Below are 15,383 nucleotides of genomic sequence, written 5' to 3'. Positions count from 1 at the left end.
AGGATGTCACAAGAAATGATATAAATATACCAACAGGTTAAAAGACTATAGAAATAAATATTTTGAAAGGAGGTAAATTGTTATAAGCTAGTCAAAGAAATACAAACAAATATGCAATTAATTGGCAGTGGCATATCCAGAAATAGTATCAGAGAAACACACATTTTAGAAGAATAATAGAAGCTTTTAGATTGTCCTTCAAAATAACTAGAATTGCTGTGAACATTGCTCATTAAGTCTCCGTTACGCATTTCAGTCCTCTTTGATTGTGTAGTACCCACGTCATTTTGGTGGGATTCACCCCACCTCCACCTACAGGGGAGGCACCTGATTAGCCAGAAGCCAATTATTCCACAAAGTGGATCCATTTTGTTAATGTGATTGTTTCTGAAATAAGCGTATAAATCAGACCTAAGATAAGTGGTTATAGCATTACCTTTGGCATATTCCAAAGGCAGACAAATGACTTATGATGGTCCCAATCAGTGATCATAAGTTGCTGTAAAAAGGTTCTCACTGTCACTGTATATGAATAAGGAAGCACATATATCCCAAAGTTGCTGATAGCCATATTGTAACATAAGCTTCAGGATGAAACTGACATCATAGAAAAAAACAGAAGACAGAACAAAACTAGGCTTTTGGTGACATCGCTGAGTGTATTATTTGTTGGGGCTGCCATAAAAATGTACCACAGACTCAGAGGATTAAACAACACAAATTTAGTTTCTCACAATTCTGGAGGCTGCATGTCCAAGATCAAAGTGTTGGAAGGGTTGATTTTTTCTGAAGCCTCACTCCTTGGCTTGTAGATGGCCCTCTTCTTCCTCTATTTTCACATAGTCTTTCTTCTACGTATGTCTGTGCTCTAATCTACTCTTCTCATAAGGACATCAATTATACTGGATTTAGGCCCACCCATGTGACCCCATTTTACCTTAATTACCTCTTTAAAGGCCTTACCTACAAACACTTTCAAATTCTGAGGTACTGGGGGCCAGAACACATGAGTATGGAGGGGACATGATTCAGCCCATAACACTGAGCACCTGTATTAAGCCTAATCTGACACCTATTAGATTTTTAAGATAACTAGTCAATAAATTCCTTTTATTATAAATCTGCTCAAGATTGCTTTCTTTCTGCATGTAACTGAAAACATCCTACCTAATATAGCACCATAATAATATTGATATTTTAAAGAATTATGAGATATTGTGGAAAATATCTAAATAACAAAAAAGGATACAAACGATTCAAAATGGACGCCACTTAATGCAAAAATAGATAAAGGTTGTTGCAAACTGCAAGCACATTCACGAAAAACATTCCTAGATTAAAATCAGCTACTGTTACTCCAAAGGTAGGTCTCCAAATCAAAAAGATGCCTACATTTGTTTCGGAGAAAGTCTTGTTAAATGAAGTTCTGTGTATGTTTATATGGAGAATTATGTCTGTGTGTTATGTGACTGGGAAGAGGTGTGTATTTGGGATTATATATCTGTGGATATGAATATCTGAAAATATACAGAGAAATGTACATATATATGCGCATATTTGTGTACGAATATAAAGGAATTCTGTATTCATACAAGTTTCCTGTAAGGTATTTTTGTGTGAATTGAGGTGTAGAAAAAATTTGAGAAAAGTCAGAAAAATAAAAAGCAACTCTAGCAGGGGAGATGAGGGGTGGAGCTAGAGAGCCTGAGAGGGCGGAGGTGGGAAACACAGGAAGAGGAAATGACCAATTACAGGTCCCACAGATCTGAATTTTGGAAAAAGGGGAGCAGCGCAGGCGTGCCTCCAGGGCAAGGAAGGCAGGCTGCGAAGTGTTTAGAAGGAAGAAGAGGCCTCTTTACTAAGAGGAAATTAAAGCATAGTTATTTAGGGAAAGAGGGAGGAGACTGCGGCGGCAGCAGCGGCTGGTGGGAGCCCGATGTGGCAGAGGGGCCACCGCCACCGACAGGGAGGTGGAGGGCCCGCGAGCCCAGCGCAGGAGACACCGCTGCTGCCGTCCTCTCCGCCTGCCCCGCCGCCCTCCTAGACACGCTCCTCGCCTACGGATCCTCCCCTCCCAGCTCTTGCAAGCACCCGGCTCGCCGCCTGCTGATCCTCTTTGGCCACTGGCTCACCGCAGAGGCAGCAACAAGGTGTCCGATTTGGGCACGTGAGGCCCGCGATCTGGGGCGGTGGACGCCAGGCAGGGCAAGGCCATTGGTGCGCGCCAGGATGGAGAAGGGGGATGGGATGGATTCCTGCAGGAGATAAGGGGTGGAGGCGGGCGCTGGGTGAGGCTGGGGTGGAGGAGAGCGATGGGCAATAGTAAAAGGGGATGGCGTTAGGAGCCGGGCAAGAAATTGAAGGTGAGCGCGGCGAAGCGAGGACGCTGGTGCCAGGAAAGCCATTGGGGGTAGACGGGGGCATGTGGGCAGCAGGCTGGGGCCTTCAGGGCAAGAGGACAGTGAGTGCGTGCGGGTCAAGGCAGTGGCGGGATAAGCGCTTTGCAAGGGATTGAGAGTGGGCACCAGTGGCGGGTGGTGGAGGCAGTGGGCTCTGAACGAGGAGGAAGCCCTCCCTCTCCTGCAGAGTTCCTAACCCCAGCCAGCAGCACCGCCGCTGCCGCCCTTCCCTGCAGCCTAAAGGAACCTGGGAGAGAGAGCACTTGCAGGCATGCGGCCAGGATTTCCAGCATCGCTGGAGGCTCACGGGGAAAATTTAGGCGCCTGGGCAGGGTACATAGAGACGTTGCTGTCGGGAGAACTTCACCTTATGGCGTATTGACTGTTTCTCTCTTATCTTCTCTCCTCCTGCAGGCATGAAGACCCCCAACGCACAGGAGGCCGAAGGGCAACAACCCAGGGCAGCTGCGGGACGGACCACTGGGTCCGCAAACATGACGAAGAAAAAAGCCTCCCAAAAGAAGCAGAGGGGCAGACCTTCGTCCCAGCCCCGCAGGAACATCGTGGGCTGCAGAATTTCACACGGATGGAAGGAAGGCGATGAGCCCATCACCCAGTGGAAAGGAACCGTTCTGGATCAGGTGCCTATAAATCCCTCTCTTTATCTGGTGAAATATGATGGAATTGACTGTGTCTATGGACTGGAACTTCACAGAGATGAAAGAGTTTTGTCTCTTAAAATTCTTTCCGACAGGGTGGCATCATCTCAGGTCAGTGATGCAAACCTTGCAAATACCATAATTGGTAAAGCTGTGGAACATATGTTTGAGGGTGAACATGGTTCTAAGGATGAATGGAGGGGGATGGTCTTAGCCCAAGCACCTATCATGAAAGCCTGGTTTTATATTACCTATGAGAAAGATCCTGTCTTGTACATGTACCAGCTTCTAGACGATTATAAAGAAGGAGACCTCCGTATCATGCCAGAGTCCAGTGAGTCTCCTCCAGCAGAGAGGGAGCCAGGAGGAGTTGTAGATGGCCTGATAGGTAAACATGTGGAGTATACCAAAGAAGATGGCTCCAAACGGATCGGCATGGTCATTCACCAAGTGGAAGCCAAACCCTCCGTGTATTTCATCAAGTTTGATGATGATTTCCATATCTATGTCTATGATTTGGTGAAAAAGTCCTAACTGTTTGGGTAAACCTTGCCACATTTGTGGAAACAAATGTATACTTTGTAGACATGCAAAATAATGTTGCTTTTCAGTGTACTGAAAGCTTAAGGGTCCCTGTTAATTCAGCATCTTTGCCAGCCTAACTGTTGTTTTGTTCTGAAAAATACAAGTGTATGTGGACATGACATGCTGTGTGTCAGGACTTTGTCATGTTGAAAAGTTTGGGTGCGTTTGGTGGATGGGGCATGAAGAGAAGGAACAGCTGTAAATTCAGGCTGTGAATAATTTCAGTGAGTATCATAATCAGTCATCTAAAAATGGAAGAGGACTTAGCTGCTGTGGTCTAGGGAGGGGGGAGGAGAAGGAACTAGAGATGGACTGTAGGGGAAGGGAGAAGGGGAGATGACTGCTTAGGAAGAGGTGGGGAGGGGCCCTCCCTACCCCCATCCCTGGGGGGGAGGGATGACTTAAGAGAGGGAGGCACCCACCTGGGAGGGGTTGAAGAATAACAGAGGGAGAGTGAGATCTTGGGGCTTAGAGGAAGACAGACAGAATAAATTGAGTAGAGATGGACACAAGGAAGCTTAGAAGAGGTCCAGAGCAAGGGGGAGAAAGACAAAGTTGGCAGGGATCTGGGGAGAAGCTAAAGGATACTCACAGGGAGGGTCTATGCATGAGTGAGGGGCCAGAAGGGGAGGGACACTGAGGAAGGAAGAATTCTAAGAAGAAAGGCTGACAAAGGAAGTGAGAATACAGAAAAAGAGGTATAGGGACTGGGGCCCATGAGAGATAGGAAGGCCCCAGGAAAAAGTTGAACTTCTGGCAGTATCCATGATGCCCTCCCTGGCTCTGTGCGGAAAGGATGTGGCAACTTTCAAGAAGCCAGATGGACTGGTGGTTCCCTAGAAGGGCGGTGTGACAGGAATGACTCCATAGTTAAGCAGAAGCCAAGTTTATACCTGAAAGGCTTTTCTTATTTCGGGGAGTTGCGCCACACCTGCCAAGCCGAACCCCAACCCTCAGCCTAAACACATTAACATGGCACCCCATAAGCACAGGGCTGTGGGTCGCCTTCTCACATTTCCCAGAAGACCCAGTGCAGTAAATCTTGGACCTGAAGGCCTTGGTTCGTTTCCCCTACACTGGATGAACAATTCTTGGGGGGAATGGGTCAGTGGGGCACTCAGGACTTGAAGAGATGTGCCACCTTGCATTTGGAAAGTATTTTATCCAGAAAAATGGAAGCTTGCTGACCCCAGGTACAGCAGTCCCCTCGCAGTTCTTCCTCCTGCTGGACTGTACCTTGTTCTTCCCTACAGAAGAGGGGCATCAGAGGATGTTTCTCTCCAGGGCATGGGGAGCACTTGACAGTGCATGCCTCTCTCAGCAGCTGCCTGAAACCACAGGTGGCTCCACCCAGCGCTCCACCAAATGGAGGTCTGCTGCCTCCAGAAGCCCCATCTTGGCTATACCCTGACAAAGCTGGTGGCTACTGACCACCCTTCACAGGTACCTCCTGGCCAGTCTTGCCCACCCCAAGCACACAGGGAGCTGTGATGGAAGTTTGTGCACCTCTGTTTCCAGGTGAGATAGATGGCATGGGACAGTCGGGCTGGGAGTTGTGACTCTTTATAACTAACTCCTTCGGCCGTATAGTGCCACGCAGAGGGGTGGTGGTTGGTGGGGAGAGGGTGCGATAACCCCCATAAATTCCCTCAGAGATAGGGCGTCCAGACATAAGTCTGCGTCCTTCTCTTCCTATCCCCGTTGCCTTTCCCCCGTCCTGCTGTGGAAGTTCCCTTCAAAACCCTCTCTCTGGTTTCCCCACCCTACACTTCACTAAAATATACCCTTGCCCTCAAAGAAAGAGTCCTAGTGACTTCCCACTGCCCAGGCTTCCCTAACTCCATGCATAGCAGGGGGAGGGGGAGGCAGGGAGCTTTCAGGAGTTGGAAGAAGGTGGTAATTCCAGTTCATTCTCTCTACCCAACATGACCTCAAGCTGTTTGCCTCAAGAATTACACAAGGCAAGCCCACCTCACCATAGCAAGGATTAGTTTACTTTCATACATCACACAATTTAATCTAACAGGTACCTGCAGGCCACCCATGAGCCAGTTTCAGCCAGCGGTCATGTTTTGTTTGATCTTTGTGCTTTTATCGTTTTCTGTTTTTAAAGTAGCTACTTAGACATTTGGGAGATTTCACATTACGAAAATCCACATTTCTGGCTCACCTGGAAAAACCCCGAAAAACAAAAACAATAAACTGAGGATTAGGACCCACATTCCGACAAGGACACTGGCAGCTGGGTCTGAGGTAGGGCTGCCCCCATTTTAGACTCTGAATGCTTTCTCAAGTTGGCCACACCCCCAGCTGGCCTGCTTCACTCTAATAAAATGCCAAGTTGTGCCCTGGAGGCATTTGCTTTTGTAGCTTTGGGGCTAGACCCAGGGAAACTGCCTAGCCCCCCTCTTGGCTTACTTTGACCCCATTTGCTTTTTAATGTATTTGCTTTATCTTCATCCCCCCAACCTGCCCCCATTCCCCCACCCCCTACTCCCTGCCCATGCTTTCTTCAGGTAGGCTCTGTGCCAGGTAGTCTTTCTTCTAGGCACAGGTACTTATGATATGATAATTAACAAAAGAAGCAAATAATCTTACCCTTATGGAGCTTTCATTTTAGTGTGGGAGACAGACAATAGCCCAGATAAAATGAGTGTAATATAAAGTATTTTCAAAATGACAAGTGTTAAGAAGGAACAAGTAAAGCAAGGAATGGGAAATTGAAATTCCCAGAGAGCAGGCCGATACTGGATAGATAGGGAGGCCAGGGCCTTCTCACTGAGAACATGGCTTTTGAGTAAAGAGCTGAAGGCAATGAGAGAACTAACCCTGTGGCTGTCTAGGGAAAGAGCATTCCAGATAGAGGGACAGCAAGTGCTGAGGCCCCAAGGCAGGAGTGGAGCTGGCATGTTGGAGAAACACTGAGGATACCAGCATGGCTGGAGCTGAGTGAGCAAGGTAGAGAATATCAGGAAGTGAGTTCAGAGAGGTGATGGGGATCCAGGAGAGGCAGGTAGGTCAGAGCCTTGGAGGTCAGAGAATGGAATTTGGCTTTTACCCAGAGTGTGATGGGGAGCCATTCGAGTATTTTCAGCAGAGGTGTGACGGGATTGGTCTCATATTTTAACAGGATCACACTGCCAACTCTGGAGAGTAGTCTGTATGGAGGTCAAGGATGGAAAAAGGGAGATCAATTCAGGTCTATTGCAATAATCCAGGTAACAGATAATGGTCCTTTAAAGTAGTCTGGTTGCACTGGGTGTGATGAGAATTCATCACAATCTGGCTATTTTGATGTGTAGCCTGCAAGATTTGTCTTTAATCAACATATCCAGTGGGGAAAAAATATAGGAGGTGTTAATGACAGGACCTGATTTCCAGATGTCCTTGAGCCATACAATCTCCCAAGGGAAACAGCAGATCAAGCACTTGGGCTGTTACTCCCTCAAATTGGGTGTACAATGCTGATGAAATGTACTGTAGAATGAGAATCTGACTGAAAAAATCTGTAGAAATTTTTACTGTCAGCTTCACAGCCTTGGGATTTTCCCTAGCCCTTCTGTTGGAACCAGGTGAAAACTGAAAAATGCTATCATGGTAAGGGGCACAGGTACCCCAAATAGAATTTGTCATGGACTTAAAACAGTTCCTACAGGAATTAATGTTATTCAGTGTTCAAATGACGCAGGATTCAGACAGGCCTTGAACTTGTACCTTGTCTGGGTTAGGCACAGATGCCTATAGTAATGTAGAATTGTTCAAAGTACATTGCCTGTGTCACATCCCATTCTCCATTCCCCAAGCCCGAGTGATATTGTCCTTTCTGAGTATAAGTGAGTTAAAATGGAGGTGGCTATGGTATTAGTGATTAGTTTTTAGCAATGGGATCACACCATCCATCAGCCTTGTTTTATGCGTGCATTACTGTTAAAGGGATATGGTCAGAATCTCCCAACGCTTTCCCCTGTTCATTACTGGAAACCATTCCAAAGTGGCACTTTGGAATGCCAAAAGTCTCCTTTCCTGTCTTAGAGATGACAATACATCCCCTAATAACCCATGTCCTGTATTTATCTTAGAGAAGTAATGTTAGATCCTGGCATACCTGTAATGGTAATCTTCCCTTCCAGAAATTGTGCCACAGTTCAACATAATGTTTTGGTTATGAGGTTAGAGGACTAATGAATAAAAACCTTTTTCTCTTTGCAAATTTGTATCCTTTTGAGAGACAGGCACAATAATCACACAAATGGAGATCAAAATATTTCCTTTATAATTGATAAAAGCTGGATTGGAGGACATGCTTAGCTATGAGGCCACAAGGACTTCCTTATACTTCACCCAGTCATAGGCAGAGCTGAATAACTGCAGGCCACCCTGACAGGGACAGGTGCCCCTGGCCCACAAAGCTTACTCTAGGTTTGAGAATAAATTACATTGCATCTTCTGCCTAAAAGAGAGAAATCCAAGAGACAACTCAAGGGGTTTTTCACATGCCCAACTCCTCTCAAACTCACCAAGTAAAGAAGTCATTGGGACATATGAAGCCAGGGGAATGAGGGTCCTATTTGACAACCATTACACATAGTACTTGATAGGAAAAACAAAATGAAGTCTCTATTTTTAAAATCATTTTCTATTGAGGTATTTAATAAACATATAACATTATATGTTTCAGATGTACAACATAATACTTTCATATTTATTGATACATGTTTACATACAGTGTATCTTTATATGTAGTTATAAAATATCTTTTCTTGGGATGAGAACTTTTAAGATCTACTCTGTTAGCAACTTTCAAATATGAAATACAGTATTATTAACTATAGTCACTGTGCTGTACATTACATACCGATAACATTTATTTTATAACTGGAAGTTTGTTCATTTTGACCACCTTCACCCATTTTGCCCACCATTTCTTAACTTTGTGCCGTTAATATGTTATACAGCATACCTGAGCATAATTCGCAATGGGTTATTGTTTAGGGGATTAATATTTTCAATGTGGCTTTAATGTCCTTTTTAAAATCAGTTCAAGAGGCCTCTGAGACAAAGTGTGAAGTACCTAGCTCACTCATTAAAGAAGCAACACTAGGTATTGAAGGAGGGCCCTCACAAAGTGTAGGCATAACTCCTCTGACTCCCCTATAATCACATGACCTGATACTTTGGCAGCATGGAAGGAGATGGTTGTTATCTCACTAACTAAGGTTTAGGAAAAGATAAGGCCTTAAGCCTGATTAAACTGGGTGTTGAGAACTAAAGTCTCCTTGCGTTCTTTTCAATTCTCCACATAATAGCTGGAGTGATCTTTGAAAGATCTCAAAGTGATCTTTGAGATTATGTCACCCTCCTGCTTAAAACTCTCCAAAGGCTTTGTATTACAGTTGACATACAATCCAGTCTTCTTGTTTTACCTTGCAAACCTTAGATTATGCATTCTTAACCAGGATGATATTGCCCCCAAGGGGGAGAAAATTGATCATTGGTGTAGGAGGTGAAAAAAATCTTAGCTATTACAATGGTTTGTAGCCCTCCAAAGCTCAACTGTATCTGACAAAATCTTATTCCTTAAAATATAATTACTCTCATTGAGTTTTCTTGGATATCACACAATCAACATCGACATTGAGTTCATGGAGGATATACAAAATGAATGCAAGATTAGTGTTACAAAATCATAGCAAATAGATGGCTGTGATTGGAGAACTTTCAATCCATTGTTCATTCCTGAAGTTGTATCTAGAGAAGTGGCCGATGTGTATTTATTAGTTGCCATTGACCACCTTTATATTTGGTCCTCCATGCCCTTATGTGTGACTTAGGCTTTGACAATTAAATAAAGATAGTATATATTTAATTCTACAAGTTATCTACAGTGATCTACAAGTGATGAAAAAATGTCAGGGATATATGAATGGATATCTAGCAGTTAATTAAAACATTTTCTCATATCAAGCAAAAGTTAAAAGTCAAGTTCACTCAAAATAACTTTTAAGAAATTCTTTCAATTGTTTTACTTTTGTAGAAAAGTAGGTTTTGAATTATTTTTTAAGATTTGATTATACTTATATGTGTATAAGTTGTTAATTTGAATATGTAAATTTTATAAATTATAGTTTATATAAGTAAATAAATCCCCTTAAAAGTCACTCAACAAATGCAGTTACATTCGATGTTAATAGTTTCCTAATTTTTAATTTAACTTCTATCTTCAAATTTTACTTATTCTTAACCCTACATAAAGCTTGCTATTTTTATGTATGTATTTTTATGCATAAAGCAGAGACATGCATACATTTATAAACAAAGTTTGCCATGTAAGATATCTTCAATTGCAAGTAATAGAAGACTCAGACTTAAATTGCTTTAATTATAAAGAAATGTTTTATCTTGTAACTTGGAGTCAGAACTAGGACTCCAGGAATGTAATGATCAGCAGCTAAGTGAAATGATCAAAGGGCTCAGAGTATTCTCATTCCTTCCTCTGCCATCTTCATTATGCTGGTTTTGCCCTCAGGCTGGTTACAGAGATCCCAAGGGTCATATACAGACAGCATTATCCGAAAAAAGGAAAGGAAACATCATTTCCTGTTCCTCTTTCTTAAGAGTAAAGAATTTTTTTCAGAAGTCCCCCAGCAGACATATCATCATGTTTAATTGGTCAGGGTTAGATCATATGCCAAATGCTAAACCAATTACTTGCAGGGGGAATATTATTACCATGATTAGCTTAGAGTAACATTTTAGAGTGGGATGAATTTTGGGAGATCAGTGGCCATGACCATCTATAGGTACAGAATGCTTCACTAGGACAACAGTCTCCTTCTTTTGCTTAGCTTGGTTCTGATCTCTTCTCTGTGCTGCTTCCATCCTCAGTCTGCAGATGGTGGTAAAGTGAATAGAGCAGCTTGATCTCATATCCTCTTAAGTTCACTCATGTTCAATGGAAAAGATCATCTACCTCAGAAGTTCATGCAAAATATTATTGTGCCTCATTGGCTCTGACTAGGTTGGGTGCCTACTCCTAAAATAATTACTCGAATGGTATTTTAGTTCTCAGAAAGGTCAGACTTAGATTGTTCCCAAGAGGAAAACGGGGACACTATTACCAGAAAAAGTGTGATTGAATGCTAGGCAGCAATACCAAGTGATGTTACAATTCAACACATTGTGCTGCTCACCATCTGTATGAACCCTTCTTGCCATATATACGTGTTCTAAGATATCTCCTCAAAAGTGTTCTTTCATCAATTGCTGGTGGAATGTGAATTGTTACCATCTATTTGGAAAATAGCCTTGCAAGAATAATTGCTATTTTAACTTTTAAGGCAATAGATTAGTTTGATTATTTTTGAAATTTAAATAAATTGGAAAGAAAAATATGTGCCTTTTTATTGTCTTCTTTTTTTTCAACATATTTGTGAAATACGTTCATGTCGTTGTGTGTAGTTGTCATTTGCTCAGTCTCACTCCTGTGTAATATTCCATCATATGAATATACCACAACATATCCAGTCTACTGTTGATAGGAATTTGGGTGATTTCCAGTTTGCAACTATTACAAATAGTTTAACACATATATTTTATAATAAAGTATAGGGTTTTGGATTTTAGTGATAGGAAACTAAGTAATTTAAAATACCTTTCTCATTAAAGAAATAATAAAGGCTTAACAAAATAGTAAAAAATAAATCTCAAGACATCTGAAAACCAAGACAATAGGAAATAATTACCTAGCCAAGATACAGGGGAGAACAGGCCGAATGGACAAATAGTGAATTTGGTGGATGTTTTTCCCTTGGGGAAGTTTAATCATTCTAGAAGGAACTACTGAATGGCTTAGAAGCTCAGAAGAACTTATGACTTCTTATTGAAGCTAAAGACATGGAAATTGGAGTATGGAGCCCTGGTAAATGCCCTTCACTTTTCGTTGGGACTCCAAGGGTGATATCCCAGAAATAAGGGTTAATCAGAACTATATAAACCCTCACAAGAACTAAAGCATATCTGCAAATTTCTTTCTATAAAAAATTGTATGAACTTTCATTTCCATCAGCACTGGATATACAACTCTTTTGTCATGTTCAGTGATATTAATATTTTAATGTTCTTTCATACTTTGTAGAATCAAAATTTTTATTAATCTTATTTTCCCTTTTAGGAATTATTTTATTGTTTTAAGCTTAAGTCTGTTAACATCCAACCTATTTCCTGATTCAGACACCATAAGTAATTATTAAACATTGTATTGTTTACTGGGTTTGTTGTTTGTTCATTTGAATTTTCTTCTGTTTTACTTTCCTTCATTTTACATTATAATAAATCAAATATTGATATAGGAATAAATTTAGTGTAAATTTTTCCCCAAATATTCAAAGAATCATTCCAGCATTATTTAAAGAATACCCAATCTTTCTCCACTGAACTATAAAGCCATCATTTTACCTAATCACTTCTTATAAAGTTATTTTTTCCAAAGCTCTCCTTTCTGATAAATAGGTCACATTACCAGTCATTGTGGAAACATTATTCCAAACATTCTGTAATAGGAGAAAAGATATTGTGGTCACTGTAAAATTCCGTTTTATGGACTAACAGCCAGATATGTAATAGGTGCTCACTAAATATTTGTCAAATGAATAAAAGTAATAATGGTTTAAAAAATATCTAATGTCCTGAGAAAATGCTTATTGTATATGGAAAAGAGTAGGGCATGAAACTGCATATGCCAAATGATCCCAGTTTTGGAAGAACCTAGAAAATGGCAAAAGAAATGAGTATTAATCTTTTACTGCGAGGCCTGTGGAATGGGAGCTGGGATTGAAGTTGATTATTTTCTTCGTATCAATTTTCTGAAATTTACACAGTCTTAACATTGTGCAAGCAATTTATTTGCAATAGAGTAAAAGAAAGAAAGAAAAAAAGGGGGAAATTGTTAAAAAGCAATATCCAGGAATGACCAATAAAAAAATTATATAGAGATTGGGTCAAGATGGCAGACTGGGGATCGGAACATTTCTCTCTTTCTACACCAAATCATTGTAAATGACAGGAAAGGCAGATTTATGTATAAAGAATAACTACGTAAAGGCACTGGAAAAAGGAAAAGACTAATTCCTGGAAGACAGAAAGCAGATGGGGCAGGGGCACTGAGAGGGTGGAGGTGGAGATGAGTAAAGGAGCCATAGGGCCCTGAAATGCAAGGGAGAAAAGAGGGGGCTATGGGTGGGGGGATTGTGGGTCCAGCTGCTTCTGATTTTGGAAAGGGGCGGGGCAAGGGAACAAGCAGTACCTCCCAGACCAAAGGCAGTGGTGGGCTTGAGAGTTGATAAGGGGCACGCAGTATTTGGCAGGAAGGGGAGGCCTCTCTCCTGGCAGGAAGCTGCGCTACGGAAAGAGGGAGGAGACTGCGGCGGCAGCAGCGGCTGGTGGGAGCCCGATGTGGCAGAGGGGCCACCGCCACCGACAGGGAGGTGGAGGGCCCGCGAGCCCAGCGCAGGAGACACCGCTGCTGCCGTCCTCTCCGCCTGCCCCGCCGCCCTCCTAGACACGCTCCTCGCCTACGGATCCTCCCCTCCCAGCTCTTGCAAGCACCCGGCTCGCCGCCTGCTGATCCTCTTTGGCCACTGGCTCACCGCAGAGGCAGCAACAAGGTGTCCGATTTGGGCACGTGAGGCCCGCGATCTGGGGCGGTGGACGCCAGGCAGGGCAAGGCCATTGGTGCGCGCCAGGATGGAGAAGGGGGATGGGATGGATTCCTGCAGGAGATAAGGGGTGGAGGCGGGCGCTGGGTGAGGCTGGGGTGGAGGAGAGCGATGGGCAATAGTAAAAGGGGATGGCGTTAGGAGCCGGGCAAGAAATTGAAGGTGAGCGCGGCGAAGCGAGGACGCTGGTGCCAGGAAAGCCATTGGGGGTAGACGGGGGCATGTGGGCAGCAGGCTGGGGCCTTCAGGGCAAGAGGACAGTGAGTGCGTGCGGGTCAAGGCAGTGGCGGGATAAGCGCTTTGCAAGGGATTGAGAGTGGGCACCAGTGGCGGGTGGTGGAGGCAGTGGGCTCTGAACGAGGAGGAAGCCCTCCCTCTCCTGCAGAGTTCCTAACCCCAGCCAGCAGCACCGCCGCTGCCGCCCTTCCCTGCAGCCTAAAGGAACCTGGGAGAGAGAGCACTTGCAGGCATGCGGCCAGGATTTCCAGCATCGCTGGAGGCTCACGGGGAAAATTTAGGCGCCTGGGCAGGGTACATAGAGACGTTGCTGTCGGGAGAACTTCACCTTATGGCGTATTGACTGTTTCTCTCTTATCTTCTCTCCTCCTGCAGGCATGAAGACCCCCAACGCACAGGAGGCCGAAGGGCAACAACCCAGGGCAGCTGCGGGACGGACCACTGGGTCCGCAAACATGACGAAGAAAAAAGCCTCCCAAAAGAAGCAGAGGGGCAGACCTTCGTCCCAGCCCCGCAGGAACATCGTGGGCTGCAGAATTTCACACGGATGGAAGGAAGGCGATGAGCCCATCACCCAGTGGAAAGGAACCGTTCTGGATCAGGTGCCTATAAATCCCTCTCTTTATCTGGTGAAATATGATGGAATTGACTGTGTCTATGGACTGGAACTTCACAGAGATGAAAGAGTTTTGTCTCTTAAAATTCTTTCCGACAGGGTGGCATCATCTCAGGTCAGTGATGCAAACCTTGCAAATACCATAATTGGTAAAGCTGTGGAACATATGTTTGAGGGTGAACATGGTTCTAAGGATGAATGGAGGGGGATGGTCTTAGCCCAAGCACCTATCATGAAAGCCTGGTTTTATATTACCTATGAGAAAGATCCTGTCTTGTACATGTACCAGCTTCTAGACGATTATAAAGAAGGAGACCTCCGTATCATGCCAGAGTCCAGTGAGTCTCCTCCAGCAGAGAGGGAGCCAGGAGGAGTTGTAGATGGCCTGATAGGTAAACATGTGGAGTATACCAAAGAAGATGGCTCCAAACGGATCGGCATGGTCATTCACCAAGTGGAAGCCAAACCCTCCGTGTATTTCATCAAGTTTGATGATGATTTCCATATCTATGTCTATGATTTGGTGAAAAAGTCCTAACTGTTTGGGTAAACCTTGCCACATTTGTGGAAACAAATGTATACTTTGTAGACATGCAAAATAATGTTGCTTTTCAGTGTACTGAAAGCTTAAGGGTCCCTGTTAATTCAGCATCTTTGCCAGCCTAACTGTTGTTTTGTTCTGAAAAATACAAGTGTATGTGGACATGACATGCTGTGTGTCAGGACTTTGTCATGTTGAAAAGTTTGGGTGCGTTTGGTGGATGGGGCATGAAGAGAAGGAACAGCTGTAAATTCAGGCTGTGAATAATTTCAGTGAGTATCATAATCAGTCATCTAAAAATGGAAGAGGACTTAGCTGCTGTGGTCTAGGGAGGGGGGAGGAGAAGGAACTAGAGATGGACTGTAGGGGAAGGGAGAAGGGGAGATGACTGCTTAGGAAGAGGTGGGGAGGGGCCCTCCCTACCCCCATCCCTGGGGGGGAGGGATGACTTAAGAGAGGGAGGCACCCACCTGGGAGGGGTTGAAGAATAACAGAGGGAGAGTGAGATCTTGGGGCTTAGAGGAAGACAGACAGAATAAATTGAGTAGAGATGGACACAAGGAAGCTTAGAAGAGGTCCAGAGCAAGGGGGAGAAAGACAAAGTTGGCAGGGATCTGGGGAGAAGCTAAAGGA

At 43.8% G+C, this 15,383-nt stretch overlaps 2 protein-coding genes across 6 annotated transcripts; both read left to right on the top strand.

Annotated features, from left to right (window-relative positions):
* Window positions 1–1,708: 1,708 nt before the first annotated feature.
* Window positions 1,709–3,762, top strand: LOC103541634 (spindlin-2). Of its 3 annotated transcripts, none has more exons than XM_070605597.1 (2): window positions 1,709–2,150; window positions 2,814–3,762. In XM_070605597.1, exon 2 carries the CDS (start codon window positions 2,816–2,818, stop codon window positions 3,590–3,592), a length of 777 nt encoding a protein of 258 aa, XP_070461698.1. In that variant the 5' UTR covers window positions 1,709–2,150; window positions 2,814–2,815; the 3' UTR covers window positions 3,593–3,762. The 3 variants fall into 3 exon arrangements, with proteins under 3 accessions (XP_070461698.1, XP_070461697.1, XP_008506695.2); XM_070605596.1 differs by having other exon boundaries at window positions 1,715–2,217; XM_008508473.2 differs by having other exon boundaries at window positions 1,903–2,363.
* A 9,023-nt stretch (window positions 3,763–12,785) lies between these two features.
* On the top strand, window positions 12,786–14,917 carry LOC139080895 (spindlin-2). 3 transcript variants are annotated; one of them, XM_070603454.1, is made up of 2 exons: window positions 12,786–13,372; window positions 13,969–14,917. In XM_070603454.1, the coding sequence occupies exon 2, from the start codon at window positions 13,971–13,973 to the stop codon at window positions 14,745–14,747; it is 777 nt and encodes a 258-aa protein (XP_070459555.1). In that variant the 5' UTR covers window positions 12,786–13,372; window positions 13,969–13,970; the 3' UTR covers window positions 14,748–14,917. The 3 variants fall into 3 exon arrangements, with proteins under 3 accessions (XP_070459555.1, XP_070459556.1, XP_070459554.1); XM_070603455.1 differs by having other exon boundaries at window positions 12,824–13,305; XM_070603453.1 differs by having other exon boundaries at window positions 13,058–13,518.
* Window positions 14,918–15,383: the final 466 nt, after the last annotated feature.

This window comes from Equus przewalskii, chromosome X, assembly GCF_037783145.1.
Source record: "Equus przewalskii isolate Varuska chromosome X, EquPr2, whole genome shotgun sequence".
Lineage (NCBI taxonomy): Eukaryota > Metazoa > Chordata > Mammalia > Perissodactyla > Equidae > Equus > Equus przewalskii.
The sequence above is the reverse complement of the archived record's forward strand: the minus strand, read 5'-3'. Positions and strand labels throughout refer to the sequence as shown.

What these genes read in the sequence shown, in the direction of transcription:
- LOC139080895 (XM_070603453.1), top strand. Translation starts at nt 13,488, where the DNA reads ATGGCGTTAGGAGCCGGGCAAGAAATTGAAG. An exon ending in AGCCGGGCAAGAAATTGAAG is followed by an intron (nt 13,519 to 13,968) that starts GTGAGCGCGGCG and finishes CTCCTCCTGCAG; the next exon opens with GCATGAAGACCCCCAACGCA.
- LOC103541634 (XM_008508473.2), top strand. Translation starts at nt 2,333, where the DNA reads ATGGCGTTAGGAGCCGGGCAAGAAATTGAAG. An exon ending in AGCCGGGCAAGAAATTGAAG is followed by an intron (nt 2,364 to 2,813) that starts GTGAGCGCGGCG and finishes CTCCTCCTGCAG; the next exon opens with GCATGAAGACCCCCAACGCA.